At 53.5% G+C, this 20707-nt stretch overlaps 1 protein-coding gene across 1 annotated transcript; it reads right to left on the bottom strand.

Annotated features, from left to right (window-relative positions):
- Positions 1-9561: 9561 nt before the first annotated feature.
- Positions 9562-20469, bottom strand: LOC311164979 (interleukin-10 receptor subunit beta-like). The gene is made up of 7 exons (XM_084224686.1): positions 20327-20469; positions 18163-18286; positions 16673-16842; positions 14570-14757; positions 12440-12590; positions 12032-12189; positions 9562-10123 (listed from the first exon to the last, which is right to left on the bottom strand). The coding sequence occupies exons 1-7, from the start codon at positions 20373-20375 to the stop codon at positions 9953-9955; spliced, it is 1011 nt and encodes a 336-aa protein (XP_084080812.1). The 5' UTR covers positions 20376-20469; the 3' UTR covers positions 9562-9952.
- Between the last annotated feature and the right edge of the window lie 238 nt (positions 20470-20707).

Here is a 20707-nt window from a genome sequence, read left to right as displayed (position 1 = left end):
GCCTGCCCCCGGGGCGGTGTTATCTCTTTATACTAAAAACTACGTATAACATGTTTACAATTACTTCCCAATACCTATCACCTATACTAGACAGTGAGCTTCTACTCTAAACCAATCTAAAAGTGCCAACATCACAGCAGAAGATGGAGGCAGAGAAGAAAGGCTAGACACGCCCAAATCCCTCCATCTTGCCCCCGAAACCCCCATTCTAAAACCCCAAAAATCTACTTTTTCACCCAGTAATAATTTTATTATTACACTACTTAAACTGCTGTGGCTTGCAGGTCTTCATACAAAGCTGGTAATTTGCTCCATGGGTCATAATCGAGCCCACAGGTGTTCTGGGCTCCGTGCCAGGGTCTCTGAGCCCGGGGTCCCGGCAACTCCAGACACCCAGAGGGATGTCCTGAGTTCCGACACAAGCCCAGGGCCATGGAGCTGCTCCAGGGCTCCTCTGCAGCCAGGCTGGGAGAGCTGGGGGTGCTCCCCTGCAGAGGAGAAGGCTCCAGGCAGAGCTCAGAGCCCCTGGCAGGGCCTGAAGGGCTCCAGGAGAGCTGCAGAGGGACTGGGGACAAGGATGGAGGGACAGGAGCCAGGGAATGGCTGCCAGTGCCAGAGGGCAGGGCTGGGTGGGATCTTGGCAATGAGGAATTGTTCCCTGGCAGGGTGGGCAGGCCCTGGGATGGAATTCCATCCCTGGATCCCTGGCAGTGCCCAAGGCCAGGCTGGACCCTGGGGCTGGAGCAGCCTGGGGCAGTGGGAGGTGTCCCTGCCATGGCAGGGCTGGCACTGGGGGGGATTTAGGGTCCCTCCCAACTCAAACCATTCCATGATTCTGTGATTTTCTGGGGAGGGAGGAATATCTCTTAAGCTGCAGTTTGTCCATTTCTCAAATGTTCCGTTGAATGCTGCAGTGAATTAAATGCACATTAAATGCAGTGTGAGTGTTAAGCCCCTGAACTGGGGCTTGGGCTCAGCTCCCTTTTGCCAGCCACAAGTTCTGACCACAAGATTAGAGAGCTCCTCTTCTCCTTTTTTGTTTCATATTTTCCATGGGCCTGCCCAGCTGCAGGCTTGGGGAGGTAAAATCAGGTGTTCACCTTTCACTTCCCACCCCCTCAGACACAGACTCCTCAGTGGGCAGACCAGTGTTCTCAGGAGGATTTGAAACTCTGCTGGGCAAAGGTCAGTGCCCTCAACATCTTGGCTGTTATAATCAGGACAGGCTTTGCTTCTTAGGGACAGCACAGAGTGACTTTTGGATAAAAATCTTCCTCGCTGCTGCTGCATGTTGTGCCATGGGGTGCTGCACATCTGATCTCTGATCCCAGAATCTCAGGATGGGTGAGGTTGGGAGGGACCACAGTGGGTCACCGGTGCCACCTCCCTGCTCCAGCAGGGCCATCCCAGAGCAGAGGGCACAGGGCTGGGTCCAGGTGGCTCTGGGATGTCCCAGAGGAGAGTCCAGCCCCTCTCTGGGCTCTGCTCCAGCTGGGTCCCTGCCCAGGGCAGAAGTTGTGCCTCCTGTGCAGGTAATTGCTGGGCTCAGCCCCTGCCCGTGGCTCTGGGGCCATGGCTGGGCCTGGAGCAGAGCCTGGGCTGCTCTGACCTCTGCACACAGGGACAGACACAGGGACAGACACAGGGACAGCCAGGGACAGACACAGGGACAGCCAGGGGGACACAGGGCCAGCCAGGGCTGAGGCCCCTCTCTCTCCCTGGGGCCCCTCTCCGGGCGGAGCAGCCCCAGCTCCCCCAGGCTCTCCCGGGCACGGGAGGCTCGGGGCCCGGGGTTGCTGAGGCTGTAGAGAACAATGCCGGGCTCTGGCAGTGTGTGAGCGGCATTGCTGAGGCACTGCTGCGGCTGGGGCAGGCTCAGCCTGCCGGGGTTGTCACCTCCTGCCCCAGCCGCTGATAAGGAAACATGGTTGTGGCGTTTATTTATGTAACCACACCTCAGGGTCGCCATTTTGAAGTGAAACTGCTGAACCAGTCTGGAACTGCTAGAAATGTTTTATAGCCTAGTAAATATTTACAGTTTGTCTTCTGCTGAGTTTGAATACAACTTCCTCAGCGATGTCATAGAAGAAAGGAGCAGAAGCAGGTGCTGCCCAGCCTGTGAGGGGAGCAGTGCTATCTGCAGAGCACAGGCAGCCAGGGGGGACACTGTGTGTCCCTGTGGCCATTGATGTCTGTCCCAAAACTCTCCTGTAACAGAGGAAATGAGGCCTGCTGGAGTTTGGGCTCTGCTGGCTTTATTTCTGTTGGCTGACAGACAAAGGAGACATAATTTGGTGGTTTCTTCTCATGTCAGCTCTGGAACGGGATGAAAGGGGCAATACAGCATTTCATCTTGTGGGAAAATTGGAGGAACAGGGTCCAGGAAGGAAGGACCTCAGGGAGCCCAAGGAGGGATCAGATCTATCTCCCCCTTCCCAATGGATTTTTGTAATCTCTCCGTTCTCAGCAATATCACCTGTGGGTTTTTTGTTTGTTTCATCATTAGAAAACTTTCCTTGTCCCTGTTTCATTGCAGTACTGTAACTACTTTCAGCTCCCTCAGGGAAACAGGTGATTCATCCCCTGTTCTCAGAAGCCTTTCCCACTTTTTAAGACTATCATTACCCTGCCATCAGACTTCTTTCCCCAGACCACACAACAACATCTCCTCTCTGTTCCTTGTCCTCCTCCAGACTCCCCAGCCATGCTAACAGCTCTGCACAGGGCCTCAGCAGTGCTGAAGAGCAGGAAGGATGATCAGGGTCAGGCACTGGAATGATTTCCTCAGGAAGGTTTAGAGTCATTGTCTCTGGGAGTGTCCCAGGGAATGGCTGCCAGTGCCAGAGGGGAGGGTTCTTGACACATCTCTCCCTACAGCCCAGTTACCATTTGGGGTTTGTTCCCAATCAAAACTGATTTTTTTCAAGTTTCTGTCCCAAAGAAGACTCTGAGCCCTGGGGTTATTCTTGAGAGGCACTTCCATCTTGCTCCCAAGCCTGGAACGGGATTTTGGGGAGGATGTGACACTGTTGGCCCTGTGGGACTTGTAAGGCCTGAGAAAGCTCCTTGGTGTGTGCAGAACAATCCCAATGATGTTTAATGACCCCAGTGTTTGTGAGCAAACAGGATGGGGCGGCTGCAGAGACCTGATCCTCACTTCCTCTTTGTTCCCAGTTTCTGAGCAAACCCCCCGGTGCTGCACAGCCTTTCCCTCCACGAGAAGAGCTCCTGGTGTGTGACAAGCTGACAGTGATTTCAGAGCAATCCCAAAGCCTCCCTGAAGGGACTGGGCACGGGGCCAGCAGGACAGCAGAGCTCCCCCAGGACTCTGCACAAGGAGACTGACTCAGGAGCGGGAGCAGCCTCAGGAAAAGCCCAAATCTCCTCCTCGTTCTTCCTGGGAAAAGGAGAAGCAAATGGACTTTTGGCTTTGTCTCACTGCTGTTTTCCAAAAGGAAAAGCCCACAGACAAACACGTGCTCACAGACTTTTGACGGAATCATTTTATTTTTTAAAGTACAAGAAACTTGGCTCTAAATAAGGAATTAAAAGATCCATAACTTTTGCCACTGCTGGTTGCGGCCCCCTGAGCAGTTGTAGCAATTCTGGCACCGATTATGACACTAAAAAGGAAATGTCATATTTATATATAATCCTAATTAATTTAACTTTGATGAACTGTTGCTGTTGAGGTGGTTACGACACAAAGCAGAGACTACAAGCAGTCTTAGTTGGCAATTCTTTATTTTTGAACATGGCTGATCTTTTATACACTGTTTAGTTGTTTATGGTTCTTCTACATGTACTATTGGTCACTATACATCAACATGATTCTATTGGTGTAACGTAGGGTGACTTAACTAACTTTCTAAAAATACTTTGTCTAGCTGTAAAGGTGTTATCATTCTATTCCTTTCTGTCTCTTTGGTGATAGCTTTGGAGAGAGCTCTTTATCAGCCTTTTCTTGCTTCTTCTCGCTCCTTTAGCTGACAAGCCCGCTGTCAGCTCCTTCCCACAATGAACTATTTATTTCAAAAACTAATCAAAATGTTTATAAAAGAAAATAGTATTTTGTAAGGAAAGACCTGGTTTATTTTTAAGAAAAAATCAGTTTATTTTTTCCTGATGAGAAATGATGTGTTTTTAAGAAAATCCCCATTGGCATCATCTTTCTGTGGAATTTATTCCTCCTGACTCAAAGTTGTGAAGTTTTTAGGGTGGGATAAGCTGATGTCTGTGGGAAACTTGGCAGCTGAAGTGGGAGTTAAAGGAGGTTCATTTTAATTACCTGCTGGTGTGTATTGTTAATTTCAAAAGTCCAGGGAGCTGTGACTCCCTGCTCCCAGCCCAGGTGGGTGAAGGCTGTGCCCGGCCCCGGGGCAGGAGGGGGCCTTGGCACAGGGCATGGGCTGGGTTTGTGCCACTGCACCAGCGGGAGAGCGAGAAATTCAATTCTGTCACCAAAAGGAACCGTCCAGGAGTGCAGTTGTGTCTCAGCTGGCTGTGGGAACGGCACGGGCTGGGCTTGGTGTTTGCTACTCGGTGGGTAAATATCAACTTGTGCTTGCAGGAAGAGATCAGGAATTGATTCCATCAGTTTGCATCTCCCAGCTCCGCTCAGAGGAGGCTCAGGGGGACCTTCCCAGTGTCCCCAGGTCCCTGCCAGGAGGGGACAGCCGGGGGGGTTGGGCTCTGCTGCCAGGGAACAGGGACAGGAGCAGAGGGACAAGGTGGCCATGGGGCACAGCTGGCACTGCCTGCGCTGGCAGGGCTTTGCCAGCCCCAGGGATTTGGGGATCTGGGATTCTGTGGAATCTGTACCTGGGTTTTCTGCACTCTTTAATTTTGGTCACATTCTGCTTCCATGGAGAATATGGAATTTATTGAATTGATTTTTTTCAAGGTATTCTGTTCCACTGGGGCCTTTCTGCACCTCTCCCCAAGGCTGCTCTGGGAATGCTGATCCTGTGGCTGGATCACCACTGCAAGGAACCAGCCCAGCTCCCTGAGTGTTCCCTGTCCCTCCTCCCACAGCTTCTTTCTCTATTTTACTTTCCCCTTTTCTCCCCTTTTATTTTGGCTTTTAGAGTGGCAAAATGCCCGCTGCACATGGGGCTGAGGTGGGGCTGGAGATCCCTGCCTCTCCCTCAGTGCTCCTGGAGCTGCTTTTTCTGGCTCCTGTCCCTGCAGGCTGTGTCCCCAGTCCCTCTCCAGTTCTCCTGGAGCCCTTCAGGCCCGGCAAGGCCACCGTGAGGCCACCCCAGAGCCTCTCCTTCCCCTGGCTGAGCAATCCCAGCTCTCCCAGCCTTTCCTCACAGAGCTGCTCCATCCCTCTGCTCACCCCAGTGCCCTCAGATGAAACAACTCTGAACTGAATCTGGAATGAGAAACCAGCTGCTGCCAGGAGTGCTGGGCCCTGCAGGTACAAAGATCAGCACAAGCATCCTCACTCTCAGACCCTTTTCCACCAGCCTGGGGTTGGGAACGTTGTGGCCCAAGCCTGCAAGTGAATCAGCCCTAGTGAGAGCACTGCCTTGGCCAAAGCACATCCTGGGCAGGCACGGCTGCCCTGGCACTGCTGGGGTGGCACCAGCCCAGAGCTCTCCCTGTCCTTGGAGGCACCTGGAGCAAAGGAACCTGGAGCACTCCTGTGTGGGTCTGGTGCTGCCTGCTGAGCTCCAGGATCTGCAAACAAGGGCTGCAGGGACAGGAGCCAGGGCATGGCTGCCAGTGCCAGAGGGCAGGGCTGGGTGGGATCTTGGCAATGAGTGTCCCAGACGTGTCTGGATGTGGCCTTGGGGACAGGGGTGATGCTGGTGCTGGGGTGTGACTGGGTGATCCCAAAGGGCTCTTCCAGCCTTGATGATCCTGGGATTAGGTTTGGAGGGACAGAAGTGTCCTAGGTGGCATCCACCAGGCTGAAAGAGTGAGGAAAGCCTGGCATGAACCTCTTTTTACAGCCTGTGGTGCCTTCCAAATGTGTAATTTTGAACATCTGCAAGTTCCATCTTCATGGACAATGTTTGGAATCTTAGACTGGTTTGGACTGGGAGGGACCCTAAATCCCCCCCAGTGCCCCCCCTGCCATGGCAGGGACACCTCCCACTGCCCCAGGCTGCTCCAGCCCCAGTGTCCAGCCTGGCCTTGGGCACTGCCAGGGATCCAGGGGCAGCCCCAGCTGCTCTGGGCACCCTGTGCCAGGGCCTGCCCACCCTGCCAGGGAACAATTCCTCATTGCCAAGATCCCACCCAGCCCTGCCCTCTGGCACTGGCAGCCATTCCCTGGCTCCTGTCCCTCCATCCTTGTCCCCAGTCCCTCTGCAGCTCTCCTGGAGCCCCTTCAGGCCCTGCCAGGGGCTCTGAGCTCTGCCTGGAGCCTTCTCTGCAGGTGGAATTTCACAGAGATCAGTCTGTCCAGGGGAGTTCCCGAGCCTGGTTTCACCCCTGGCCTGAGCAGGACTGAAAACCCAGCCCAGTGCAAATCCTCCTGTCAGGACACTGAGCCAGATGGGAGAACCAGGTCCCTCCCTGAGGAACTCTACCGTGGCTTCAAACCCTGCCACAGACCCAGAGGGGCAGAGAGGAGTGGGTGGAAATTAGAGAGGAGAGTTGAGTGACTGCTGGCAGAGCTGGTGGGGAAATGGGAGATCTGGAAGTTGTTCATCAGGTCCTTGGGTGCTTTCTGCAGCGGGGAGCCCTGAGGTTGGTGATGCTGGAGCGAGGATTTCCTCTCTCAGGCTTCCCCAGGGGCTGCTCTCCTGTCTCTGTGATGCCATCCTCACTCCATCCCTCAGAGTCTGCAGTAATGGCTTGAGGGAATGCACAATGAACTGCAGGAACTGCAGTCCCTAAGGAAGGGATATTTCCAGCACATTGCTCACAAGGGGCCCAAAGCCTGTGGAGTATTCACAGCTCTTCCTGTAAAGCAGCTCTCTGCTGCCCTGTGGTTCACAGCAGCACAATCTCTCGGGCAGAGCCTTGCTCTGCATCCCACTTACTCAATAATAATTTTCTGGGATGGTGGATCCTAGAAAATGACATTTGGCCAGGTGATAATGGATCTTTCCCAATCAGCCTCAAAAAAAAAAAAAAAGGCATGCGGTTACAAGCACAAGTGTTTCTGGTCAAGAATCAATTTAAAAGCTTTTCTAGAGTTTGGTATGGATTTTGCTGAGAGCCTGTCTGGCTCTGCTGTTCAGCTGGACTTGTTCTGGATTGGGGGGACCTGCTGGGCAGGGGAGACCCCAAAGTTCCCAATAGGAGAGGCAAAAATGTGGAGCTGGGGTTGGCTGTGTCCCTGACCCCCTGGGTGCTCCTGGGCTCTGGCTCCTCTTTCTCCCTCCACTCCTGGGACTGGAATTCTCTGAACTGTTCCTTCCTGCCTTCCCTCATTGCCCTCTCCTGGAATCAGTTTTGCTGACCACAAGCTCAGACTCTTCTCCTGCAGTTTTCCCCACTTCCCTATTCCTTAATCATCCCACTTTATTTTGCTTTTCAGGTCTGAAATCCTTTCCCAAGCACTCCCAGGCCTTCAAGGGCTCTGTTTTCTCTCTGGCTTTGCCAGAACACGCCGTACCAGAGTGAGCAGCCTCGAGCATCGCTCTGTACTTTCAGTTTACATCAGCACATGGTCAAAGTTCACCTGATTTATTGACTTGTCACTGTAATGTCCACAAGCACAGCTCAGGATGAACTCTCCTGTGAATTGCTGCTTCCCTCTAAATTATTGCTCCTCCTCTAAAAGATTTCTTCTCTGTGGGGCCACAGAGCCCATGTGGGGACAGGCAGAGGCTGCCCTTGTCCCCAGGCCTGGCTCATGATGTGACTCTCAGGGGAGCTGTGGCACAGGAAGAGGCCTCTCACCTACGAAAGCTTTCCTGGGTGTGGGGCAGGAAGATTTCTGCAGCAAGCCAAAGTTCATGTCAGCCTGCAAAAACACATCTGGGTTGATTTTAGCAGTCCCTAAATCCTGGAAGTGTCAAGGCTGTGGGGCAGGGGCTGCTGCAAGCCCCATCCAGCCTGGCCTTGAGCACTGCCAGGGATCCAGGGGCAGCCCCAGCTGCTCTGGCACCCTGTGCCACGATGTCCTTGCAGACACTGGTCCTGCTTCCATCTAAACTCCCAATATCCCTGGGATATCCCTGTCCTGCCCTGCTGTGCCTCAGCAGTGAGCCTGCACTGAACTGGCACAGCCTTATCTCTGCCTTATCAGCCCTCAGCAGGGCCTTGCAGCCCCCTGGATTGCAGCCACAGGGAGGAACTGGGTGTCCTCTGTGCAAAGCAGCTGCTGGAGAGGGAAAAGCAGCTCCAGGAGCACTGAGGGAGAGGCAGGGATCTCCAGCCCCACCTCAGCCCCATGTGCAGCGGGCATTTTGCCACTCTAAAAGCCAAAATAAAAGGGGAGAAAAGGGGAAAGTAAAATAGAGAAAGAAGCTGTGGGAGGAGGGACAGGGAACACTCAGGGAGCTGGGCTGGTTCCTTGCAGTGGTGATCCAGCCACAGGATCAGCATTCCCAGAGCAGCCTTGGGGAGAGGTGCAGAAAGGCCCCAGTGGAACAGAATACCTTGAAAAAAATCAATTCAATAAATTCCATATTCTCCATGGAAGCAGAATGTGACCAAAATTAAAGAGTGCAGAAAACCCCGGTACAGATTCCACAGAATCCCAGATCCCCAAATCCCTGGGGCTGGCACAGCCCTGCCAGCCCAGGCAGTGCCAGCTGTGCCCCACGGCCACCTTGTCCCCAGCCCAGAGCACTCAGTGCCACCTCCAGGGCACACCTGCAGGGATGGGCACTGCAGAGCTCCCTGGGCAGCCCCTGCCAAGGCCTGAGCCCCCTTTCCATGGGCAAATTCCTGCTGCTGTCCCAGCTGAGCCTGCCCTGGCCCAGCCTGAGGCCGTTCCCTCTGCTCCTGTCCCTGTTCCCTGGCAGCAGAGCCCGACCCCCCGGCTGTCCCCTCCTGGCAGGGACCTGGGGACACTGGGAAGGTCCCCCTGAGCCTCCTCTGAGCGGAGCTGGGAGATGCAAACTGATGGAATCAATTCCTGATCTCTTCCTGCAAGCACAAGTTGATATTTACCCACCGAGTAGCAAACACCAAGCCCAGCCCGTGCCGTTCCCACAGCCAGCTGAGACACAACTGCACTCCTGGACGGTTCCTTTTGGTGACAGAATTGAATTTCTCGCTCTCACGCTGGTGCAGTGGCACAAACCCAGCCCATGCCCTGTGCCAAGGCCCCCTCCTGCCCCGGGGCCGGGCACAGCCTTCACCCACCTGGGCAGCGGAGCCTGGGCCGGGAGCAGGGAGTCACAGCTCCCTGGACTTTTGAAATTAACAATACACACCAGCAGGTAATTAAAATGAACCTCCTTTAACTCCCACTTCAGCTGCCAAGTTTCCCACAGACATCAGCTTATCCCACCCTAAAAACTTCACAACTTTGAGTCAGGAGGAATAAATTCCACAGAAAGTTGATGCCAATGGGGATTTTCTTAAAAACACATCATTTCTCATCAGGAAAAAATAAACCGATTTTTTCTTAAAAATAAACCAGGTCTTTCCTTACAAAATACTATTTCCTTTTACAAACATTTTGATTAGATTTTGAAATAAATAGTTCATCAAAGTTAAATTAATTAGGATTATATATAAATATGACATTTCCTTTTTAGTGTCATAATTGGTGCCAGAATTGCTACAACTGCTCAGGGGGCCACAACCAGCAGTGGCAAAAGTTATGGATCTTTTAATTCCTCATTTAGAGCCAAGTTTCTTGTAGTTAAAAAAATAAAATGATTCCGTCAAAAGTCTGTGAGCACGTGTTTGTCTGTGGGTTTTTCCTTTTGGAAAACAGCAGTGAGACAAAGCCAAAAGTCCATTTGCTTCTCCTTTTCCCAGGAAGAACGAGGAGGAGATTTGGGCTTTTCCTGAGGCTGCTCCCGCTCCTGAGTCAGTCTCCTTGTGCAGAGTCCTGGGGGAGCTCTGCTGTCCTGCTGGCCCCGTGCCCAGTCCCTTCAGGGAGGCTTTGGGATTGCTCTGAAATCACTGTCAGCTTGTCACACACCAGGAGCTCTTCTCGTGGAGGGAAAGGCTGTGCAGCACCGGGGGGTTTGCTCAGAAACTGGGAAACAAAGAGGAAGTGAGGATCAGGTCTCTGCAGCCGCCCCATCCTGTTTGCTCACAAACACTGGGGTCATTAAACATCATTGGGATTGTTCTGCACACACCAAGGAGCTTTCTCAGGCCTTACAAGTCCCACAGGGCCAACAGTGTCACATCCTCCCTAAAATCCCGTTCCAGGCTTGGGAGCAAGATGGAAGTGCCTCTCAAGAATAACCCCGGGGCTCAGAGTCTTCTTTGGGACAGAAACTTGAAAAAAATCAGTTTTGATTGGGAACAAACCCTAAATGGTAACTGGGCTGTAGGGAGAGATGTGTCAAGAACCCTCCCCTCTGGCACTGGCAGCCATTCCCTGGCTCCTGTCCCTCCAGGCTGTGTCCCCAGTCCCTCTCCAGTTCTCCTGGAGCCCTTCAGGCCCGGCAAGGCCACCATGAGGCCACCCCAGAGCCTCTCCTTCCCCTGGCTGAGCAATCCCAGCTCTCCCAGCCTTTCCTCACAGAGCTGCTCCATCCCTCTGCTCACCCCAGTGCCCTCAGATGAAACAATTCTGAACTGAATCTGGAATGAGAAACCAGCTGCTGCCAGGAGTGCTGGGCCCTGCAGGTACAAAGATCAGCACAAGCATCCTCACTCTCAGACCCTTTTCCACCAGCCTGGGGTTGGGAACGTTGTGGCCCAAGCCTGCAAGTGAATCAGCCCTAGTGAGAGCACTGCCTTGGCCAAAGCACATCCTGGGCAGGCACGGCTGCCCTGGCACTGCTGGGGTGGCACCAGCCCAGAGCTCTCCCTGTCCTTGGAGGCACCTGGAGCAAAGGAACCTGGAGCACTCCTGTGTGGGTCTGGTGCTGCCTGCTGAGCTCTAGGATCTGCAAACAAGGGCTGCAGGGACAGGAGCCAGGGAATGGCTGCCAGTGCCAGAGGGCAGGGCTGGGTGGGATCTTGGCAATGAGGAATTGTACCCTGGCAGGGTGGGCAGGCCCTGGCACAGGGTGCCCAGAGCAGCTGGGGCTGCCCCTGGATCCCTGGCAGTGCCCAAGGCCAGGCTGGACACTGGGGCTGGAGCAGCCTGGGGCAGTGGGAGGTGTCCCTGCCATGGCAGGGCTGGCACTGGGGGGGCTCTGAGGTCAGTTGGGATTCTGGGATTCCACGACACTCCTGGTGCTGAGCACGTGATCAATGTAAAGCAGGAGCCAAAGTCAGCTGCAAACCCGGGGGTGCTGAGCTCTGACTGAGTGAGAATGAACTGCAGGGACTCAGGAGAGCACAGGTGGCACAGGACTATTTTTACATGCTTGTTTCTGGGAAGGGACCCTGCTGCAGCCTCTCTGTCCTCTGCCTGTGTGACAGGGGCAGTGGGTCCCCAGCAGCAGTGGCTGCTGCCACTGCTCTCCTTTTAGCTGGAATTTTCAGACTCCATAGAATCACAGATTCCCAGAATGGTTTTGTTGGATGGAACCCTAAAGCTCTTCCCATCCTGCCCCTGCTGTGGCCAGGGACTCCTTCCACAGCCCAAGCTGCTCTGGTGCAGCTGATCTAGCCCAGGTTCCTTCCTCAGAGCCTTTCCTGGAGTTAAAACTCCTGATTACACTCGTGACAGGACTTTGCTGCAGGAGAAAAAAGCAGCTGGTTTAAGTCTAAAAGGAGGCAGGAGAGGCAGAGATTTCTGTTGGTCATTGGCCAAATGAGGAACTGAAGTTGACACCTGGTACTCTCTCACTTCAAAATCAACAAACCCATCCTGTTTCTGAGCCATAAAGAGCTGGGGATTACAAACTACAGACCACTGACCATCAGGTGCCAGTGAAAGGAGGCAAAATAAATGCTCTAAATGTTTTTTCACTGAGAGCCTTGTAAAAACAAGTGGCTCTGCTGGTAAGGCTGATTTTCACGTGTTAAGCAGGAAACAAACCTCTTTCAAATGTTCTGGGAAAATGTAGGAAGGGCAGAAAACATGTTTGATGAGTCTGTACAGATAAAAACTGGAGAAGAAACAAACGGTGACAGCTGTGCCCACGACCAGCATGGACCCCACCAGAACAGTCACAATTATCCACACAGGGGTTACACCTGCCAGAGACAAGGGAAAAAACAATTAAAACTGTAATTATTCACTGCTGAGTGATGATTTCAAGTTCTCACTTTCTCCATGGAATGTCCCTGGATCCCTGGCAGTGCCAAGGCCAGGCTGGACACTGGGGCTGGAGCAGCCTGGGGCAGTGGCAGGTGTCCCTGCCATGGCAGGGGTGGCCCTGGCTGGGCTGTGGGGTCCCTCCCAGCCATCCCAGGGTGATTCCATGGTCCCCAGCTCCCAGGTTACCGTTGTGGGTTGTCTGCTCACAGAGCTCCCTGCTCAGCTGCCCCGTCTTGTTCCACTCGGGAATCAGCGCCTGCACTCGCACACAGTAAACTGTCCACGGCTCCAGCTGGGCCAGGATCTCAGAGCTGTGCCTGGTGTCCACCTGAGCCGCCTGCAAACACAAAAACACAGCAAAGGGGGCTGGGACATCAGTGACTCAGCTGGGGAATCAGCTAAGGAACAACCACGGAAGTGCAATCACAATTACAATTGGACTGAATTACAGTTACTTACTGTACAGCCATCCACACCACTGCCCTTTGGGCTGTTTCCAGCAGCACTAACGAAGTTTTAGGCTAATGAGGGATGATAAATGAGACCTGGTGGCAGCCAGAAACTGTTACCCAACCAAATGAGATCAACTAGGAGCACAGCTACACACAAAGACCATCCAGCTACAGAGGGAGCAAGTGGGATGGAGCAAGAGCACGAGAGGAAAAGGTCTCGGGTTGTGCCAGGGGAGTTTTAGATTAGGAAACGTTTTTAAACATTTTTAAACTCACGGGGAGTTTTACATTAGGGACAGGAAAAATTCCTTCACTGAAAAAGCTGTCGAGCCCTGGAATAGGCTGCCCAGAGAAATGGGGCAGCCCCCACCCCTGGAAGTGTTGAAATGTGTAGATGTGGCACTTGGGGACATGGGGTAGAGGTGAACACAGGCTGCTGGGTTAATGGCTGGAACTGAGGGCTCTTCCAGCCTTCCCAACTCTGTGATTCTGTGAGCTGCCATCTAGGCAAAACCAAAAAAAAAAGAAAGAAAGAAAATATTTCTGGGAACTGTGAGGTGGCTGAGCAGATGAATTTGCTGTCCAGGATCAGTGATGTCCCTGTAACTGCGGAGCAACAGGAGACTCTCCAGGCAGGTTTCAGTCCTGGAGCAAGCACCCAGCTCAAAGAGCCTGTGGAGCTCTCCAGGCTCTGCCTGCTGCCCCTGGGAGCCCTGGGGAAGGCCCCAGACTTGCACCTGGAAGCACTGCAGGCACAGACTCCAGGTGCAGCTCTGTTCCTCTGGGGAATGCACTGAGGGCAGCCCAGGGGCAGGACCACCTCATCCCTCGGGAGCCTGGAGTGAAAACCAGGCTGGGTGGGAAATGAGGGCCCTGATTTCTGGAACTGCATGGCACAGCACTGTGCAGGTAACAGAAATCAGAATTACACCTGCTGGATTCCATTATATGAAAATGCACTGGTGTACAAAGCACTCATTAACTGGGACTGGGGGCTGCTGGTCAGAGGCTTCCTGTTTGCCTGAATGCTCTAATTAGTACATTCTTAATGATCTTTCTCCATGCACTGTGTATGGAGGAGCAGAACTGCCTGTGGAAGAGGCTGGCCCTGAGAGGGAGAAAGGGAACTGCAGTGGACATAAACTGCAGAGCTGCAGGAGGCCACAGGGAATAAAAGCCTTACCCATTTTAGAGATTTGTGGGGGTAAAAAACCCAAAGTCCCACTGAGAGGGAAAAAACACAGAGTTACTGATAATTATGGAAAGAGAAAATTCTGTCCATGCTGCTGTTTAACTACACAGCTCCTGCATTTACTCTGAGTCCCAGCTGTAGTGAACTTGATTAACTGTAATTAGTGGAGATCCATTTTTACTCTTAGAATCACAGAATCCCAGACTGGGTTGGGATGGAGGGACCCTAAATCCCACCCAGTGCCAGCCCTGCCATGGCAGGGACACCTCCCACTGCCCCAGGCTGCTCCAGCCCCAGTGTCCAGCCTGGCCTTGGGCACTGCCAGGGATCCAGGGGCAGCCCCAGCTGCTCTGGGCACCCTGTGCCAGGGCCTGCCCACCCTGCCAGGGAACAATTCCTCATTGCCAAGATCCCACCCAGCCCTGCCCTCTGGCACTGGCAGCCATTCTCTGGCTCCTGTCCCTCCATCCTTGTCCCCAGTCCCTCTGCAGCTCTCCTGGAGCCCCTTCAGGCCCTGCCAGGGGCTCTGAGCTCTGCCTGGAGCCTTCTCCTCTCCAGGTGAGCACCCCCAGCTCCCCCAGCCTGGCTCCAGCCCCTCCAGGAGCTCCCAGGACATACCCAGGAAGGCGTTTTCCAGGAAAAGCACAGGTGAGGGTCAGGGAGTCAGCATACCCAGGAAGCAGAGGCCGGGTCTGTGTCTCTGCTGCCCTTCTTCCAGTAGAGGATCCTGTAGCTCCAGGAGCCGTAGTAGAGCCTCAGGGGCCACCGGTCCTGCCCGTGCTCCGCGAAGGGCCCCGAGAGATCCACGTGCAGCGCCCCCGCCTCCGAGCGCAGCCGCACCTCGGGAGCGCCGATGGTGGCTGGGGAGAGAGGAGAGGAGAGGGAGAGGAGAGGAGAGGGAGAGGGAGAGGGAGAGGGAGAAGGAGAAGGAGAAGGAGAAGGAGAAGGAGAAGGAGAAGGAGAAGGAGAAGGAGAAGGAGAAGGAGAAGGAGAAGGAGAAGGAGAAGGAGAAGGAGAAGGAGAAGGAGAAGGAGAAGGAGTAGGAGAAGGAGAAGGAGAAGGAGAAGGAGAAGGAGAGGGAGAGGGAGAGGGAGAGGGAGAGGGAGAAGGAGGAGAGGAGAAGGAGAAGGAGAAGGAGAAGGAGAAGGAGAAGGAGAAGGAGAAGGAGAAGGAGAAGGAGAAGGAGAAGGAGAAGGAGAAGGAGAAGGAGAAGGAGAAGGAGAAGGAGAAGGAGAGGGATTCAGCTTCAGCTGGACATTCTCACACAGCCCAAAAGTCACCTTTTAAATCATGCATTAGAAGGAATTTCTTTTCCCTGGGTCAGGCATTAATGAATGCTTTCCTCACAAAACTGCTCTGGAAATTGATTTTATTTCTGCAGCTAAACACCAGGTACCAGTGCAAGCCCCATTCCCACACCCTCTAAATGAACTCAGTTCCCTTTTGCCAGCTGTGGTGACTCCAGGAGAGGAAGGACCATTTCCATGGCTATCACTCACTTCTCCTTCTGGGCCAAACTGCCACAACATCTGTCTGTCCTGAGCAGACCCTCCAGAAAAGTGATTTATTGGGGGTTTTGTGGGTTTTGATTATGATCAGCTTGAAAAATGAAAACATTTGAATTATTTCTGCCTTGTGCAATCAAGATTTCTTGGCTGAAAATTAACCTTTCTCTGTGAGAGTGGGGTGTTTATGAAGTAAGAAAAAATAGAAATTAAACTTTTTTTCTGGCAAAGCAATGAATAAGGAAGTAACTGAATTTATATACAGGAAGTCTGGCTCCTTGAAGACAACTTCTTCTTGGCTGGAAAATAGAAATGTGCCTTATTTTAAAAGAAAATTATGCCTTGTTTGAAAATCTCCTCCAAAGAGGTGATCAATGACAGTGAACCTACTGTGCTTTCTGTCAGTATTACAGATTTTATAGTTCAAGGTAATAAAATGTAATTAATTAAGTAATTAATAAAAAATGTAATTAAATAATAAAATAGAAAATATAAATGTTCCTTATTTTAAAAGAAAATTATGCTTTGTTTGAAAATCTCCTCCAAAGAGATGATCAATACTATGACAGTGAACCTACTGTGCTTTCTGCCAGTGTTATAACAAAGATTTTATAGTTCAAGGTTGCTGGAACCCTGGATACTGAGAATTCCAGCCTGTCTGTGCTGCCAGGCACTGACCCCCAGAGAACACTGCACTGACCTGAGGGCCTGGAGAAGCTTCCAGAATGGAATGACAGAACTGGGATTGTGGGGGTGCAGTTTGGATAGAAGTGTGTGATATCACAGGGTGGGAAACTCAGAGTTGGAGGGTTTAGAATGCAGGAATAGACAGAAAGCAAGGTGGAGGCTTTAGGGTGGAGGCTGCTCCTTCTTCTCCTCCTTCTCCATGGGTTTGGGTGGTTTTGTGTCACTGGATAAAAAAGTCCCCATTGTGGGCACGGATGGTTGGGTATTGGGTTAGAAGTGAAAATAATTGAGGTGTCATTTCTTAATTGGACAGTTTGTCCTTCAAAGGCCTTGGAGAGAGAGACAGTGAGCTATTTTGTACCTTGTTAGTGAAATACTGCAGAACTCACTGCAGTGAGACTGTAACACAGATCAGTAAAAACAAACATCAAAGCCTGAAATACCATCTGAGTGCCTTCAATGCCGACCTCGACAGAGGTAGAAAAGAGCAGCCAAGAGCTGGCACAACGTAATGAAATGATAAAGTACTCTAGCCTCTCTCCCAGAGCAGGCAGTATTTTTGGGAAGAACAGGAAAGGCTCACTGTTATCCATGGGCTGGAAGGTGAGGTTGACCCAGGGGGAGTGCAGCTGCCCTGCCTCGGCCCGCAGCCGCAGCACGTAGTTGCCGTAGGGTGACAGCGAGGACACGTCACACTGGGGCAGCCTCAGGTCCGTGCCCAGGGTCTCATAGGTGTCCCCAGGGTAGTAGATGCTGCAGGGAACAGAAACAATGGGTAAGAGATGGGTGATTCCAACTGGCTGAATGGCTGTAAGGCAGCAGAGCTGCTAATGCGAGCAGTCAGCATTAATGGACATAAAAATGTATCCCATGTGTGTAAGACTCACACTGGGGATTTTACACCCATCCATAAATCCACCATAATGATAAAATTAAGGGTTAAATTATAAAGTTAAGGATTAAAATTCTAACTCTGTAAAAAATGCCCATTTCCTGGCAGGGTCCCCAGAGTGCATTCAGCAGGCAGGAGTTCCCTGAAGCAGCAAACACTCAGCCAGTGCCACGGCAGGGCACTGCTGTCCCACTGGGACTCTGCTCAGAGCTGTCCCCAGGATTTGCACACGAGGAAAAGCCAGGGAAAACAGGGCTGGGAAGGGACCAGGAGCTGCTCTTGGAACAGAACCACAGAGAGTGTGGGTTAGAGGGACCCTAAATCCCAGCCAGTGCCACCCCTGCCGTGGCAGGGACACCTCCCACTGCCCCAGCCCCAGTGTCCAGCCTGGCCTTGATCAATACATGATTTAATAGATGGTATTTAATATATTTTATTCTTTCTGCTTTGCACCAAAAGCCTGCCCAGAAATGTACTGATCAAGGGACCTTGCTACAGAATCCAGAAAAAGCCTCTCTCAACTCAGCATGAAGAGAAGGCTCTGGGCAAGGCTTAGAGCTCCTGGCAGGGCATGGATGGGCTTCTAAAGAAGAGGGAGAATTTTTATATGGGCAGAGAGTGCCAGGAGCCAGGGAATGGCTGCCAGTGCCAGAGGGCAGGGCTGGGTGGGATCTTGGCAATGAGGAATTGTTCCCTGGCAGGGTGGGCAGGCCCTGGCACAGGGTGCCCAGAGCAGCTGGGGCTGCCCCTGGATCCCTGGCAGTGCCCAAGGCCAGGCTGGACACTGGGACTGGAGCAGCCTGGGGCAGTGGGAGGTGTCCCTGCCATGGCAGAGGGGACACTGGGAGCATCTGAGAGATCAGGGAAGGGCAAACAGCACGACCAGGTCTCTTCAATCACAGAAGAGAAGAACCACACACAGAGCCAATAACACCCAATGTTAGAATGTGTTTGTGGTTCCAAACCAAACAGGACCAAGCTGCCTTGGGTGTGAATGCCCAGGAAATGCCTCTGCCCTGTCCCCCAGCTCAGCAGAGAAGCCTCTCACAAGCTGGAATAAAGGGACAGCTCCTGGGACAGCAAAGTCCCTGAAATGAAGGGACTGAGTGTGCTCTGCAGAGGACACAGGTCCCAAGAACACAGAGCTGTGGGGTGGGAGTGAAAGCCAGCTCAGCACCCACCTCTTGGACTGGACAGTGTAGGTGAGGTTTCCTCTGGGGAACCTTGGTGCATCCCACTGCAAGATGCTGTGAAGGTTGACTGAAGTAATTCTCACATTCCGGGGCTCTAGGACCATTCCAGAAACTGTGGAGGAATCAGAACCAACATTTCAGTGTTTGCTCCAGCACTTGTCACTCATCCAAAATTTAAACACAGCCTCTGCCTTGCCTTAGGTGCTTATTCAAAAACAAAGCCCAAATAAATTAAATTTAAATCCTGATGCCTCTCCTGCCTCGTTATGCAACAAAACAAATTACTGGCACCAGTGATTTCCAGTAAGTGCTTGTGACACCAACATTTCTGGTGCATGACTGAGCTGGTGTGCCCAGCACTCGGGGCATGAACTCTCCCTGAGACTGTCAAACCCCAATTTTTCTAAGCAGTGCTCCAGCAGCACTGTGGGAATTACAAGGGCGTGGGGATTGATAAACTTCAGCACCTCTGAAGGTAAGAGAGCTATTACATATAATTAAATGTAATTAAGTATCACTAACCAGTGACAAAACCTCAGTTGTTCTCCTTTCTTGGAACTGAATCAAAGAAACCCTAAACTAGTGTAAATATCAATGAAAAGCCCATTACCATTATGATTTAATTATTCTTACATAATTGTAGGTATTGAGACCAAAATAGCAAAGATTCCAGCCCATTACTGCACCACAAATGAGCAATGCAAACAAACCCTGCCAGAACAGAGCAGTGCTTAAATGTCACAGGAGTCACACCTGATGAGAGACTCTAAGATAAATAACACATTTTCCACGTCTGTGGTTTACAGAATCATCAGGGTTGGAAGAGACTTCAAGGTCACCCAGTGTGACCCCAGCAGCCCATAATCACCCCTGAACCCTAACCCTAGCTGATGCAGAAATGAATCAATCCCTGTGTCAGTCACCCCCCTCTGGCAGCCAAGAGTTTGAAATCTGAACCTGGCTTAAACAAAACCTGTTTCAGACTCTGGCCCTACAGTGTTACCCCTACATCCAACAAATAAATAAACACAGTGCACATCACAAATACAAAACACACTGGTTTGGGTTGGGAGGGACCCTAAATCCCCCCCAGTGCCACCCCTGCCATGGCAGGGACACCTCCCACTGCCCCAGGCTGCTCCAGCCCCAGGGTCCAGCCTGGCCTTGGGCACTGCCAGGGATCCAGGGGCAGCCCCAGCTGCTCTGGGCACCCTGTGCCAGGGCCTGCCCACCCTGCCAGGGAACAATTCCTCATTGCCAGGATCCCACCCAGCCCTGCTCTCTGGCTGTGGCAGCCACTCCCCTTTATCCTGGCATTCCACCCCTTGTCCAAAGTCCCTCTCATTTCTCTTGGAGCTGCCCCTGCTCTGAGGATGGGGTCTGAGGCAGGCATGCAAATTCCCGGGAAAAATCACATTTCCTTGCCAGGCTCACTTCCCTCACAGTGCTGCCTACCTGAGGAGCCTCCAATTGCTTCATTGGGCACTGTGGATCCCAAGAAATGAGGAAATATTTCTGGGCTTTCAGGTTGTTCACAGCCCTGCCAGCCCAGGCAGTGCCAGCTGTGCCCCACGGCCACCTTGTCCCCAGCCCAGAGCACTCAGTGCCACCTCCAGGGCACACCTGCAGGGATGGGCACTGCAGAGCTCCCTGGGCAGTTCCAAGGCCTGAGCCCCCTTTCCATGGGCAAATTCCTGCTGCTGTCCCAGCTGAGCCTGCCCTGGCCCAGCCTGAGGCCGTTCCCTCCGCTCCTGTCCCCGTTCCCCGGCTCTCCCCTCCACAGTCACTGACCCGGGGCTCTGCGGCCGCGCTTTCCCCCCACGCCCGCCTTTCCCCGCCGGGACCTGCAGGGTCCCACTCCCGGCAGGACCGGCCCCGTTTCCCAGCACAGACTGAGGCTCGGGCCAATAACGCCCGCGGTGGCCGGGCGGGCTGGCCCCGCTGTCCCCGCAGAGCCCTCCCGGAGCCGCTCGGACCCTCACAGCCCCCGAGGAGCCGCGCCGGGCTCGGGGCAGCGCGGAGGCACCGCCGCCTCAGGCGCCCCTCGCTGCCGCTCCCCCTGAGGGCACCGCCACCCGCCGTGCCCGCGGCAGGCGGCACCGGGAGCTCGCTCCGTCCCTCCGTCCCTCCCCGGCAGCCCCGGCGGACTCACCGAGGAGCAGCAGCCCGCTGCAGAGCGCGGCCCGCAGCGCGGCGGCCATGGCGGCTCCCTCAGGCGCGGCGGGGCGGCCGCGCCATGGCAGCGGGAGCGGGGCCGCCCCGGCACCCCGAACCCTTCCGCTTCCCCGCGGGGCTGTGGGCACCGGGAACCCCGGCACCCCGAACCCTTCCGCTTCCCGGCGGGGCTGTGGGCACCGGGAGCCCCGGCACCCCGAACCTTCCGCTTCCCCGCGGGGCGGGCTCCGGGAGCCCCGGCACCCCGAACCTTCCGCTTCCCGGCGGGGCTGTGGGCACCGGGAGCCCCGGCACCCCGAACCTTCCGCTTCCCCGCGGGGCGGGCTCCGGGAGCCCCGGCACCCCGAACCTTCCGCTT

This window comes from Fringilla coelebs (assembly GCF_963513975.1).
Source record: "Fringilla coelebs genome assembly, chromosome: 2".
Lineage (NCBI taxonomy): Eukaryota > Metazoa > Chordata > Aves > Passeriformes > Fringillidae > Fringilla > Fringilla coelebs.
This window is presented reverse-complemented; position numbering and strand designations above follow the sequence as displayed.

Excerpts from the sequence above, each read along its gene's own strand:
- LOC311164979 (XM_084224686.1), bottom strand. The coding sequence starts at position 20,375 with ATGGCCGCCGCGCTGCGGGCCGCGCTCTGCAGCGGGCTGCTGCTCCTC. Across the intron at positions 16,843-18,162 it reads TACACTGTCCAGTCCAAGAG|CATCTACTACCCTGGGGACA; the intron begins GTGGGTGCTGAG and ends TGTTCCCTGCAG. Across the intron at positions 12,591-14,569 it reads ACCCGGCCTCTGCTTCCTGG|GCGGCTCAGGTGGACACCAG; the intron begins GTATGCTGACTC and ends TTGTGTTTGCAG.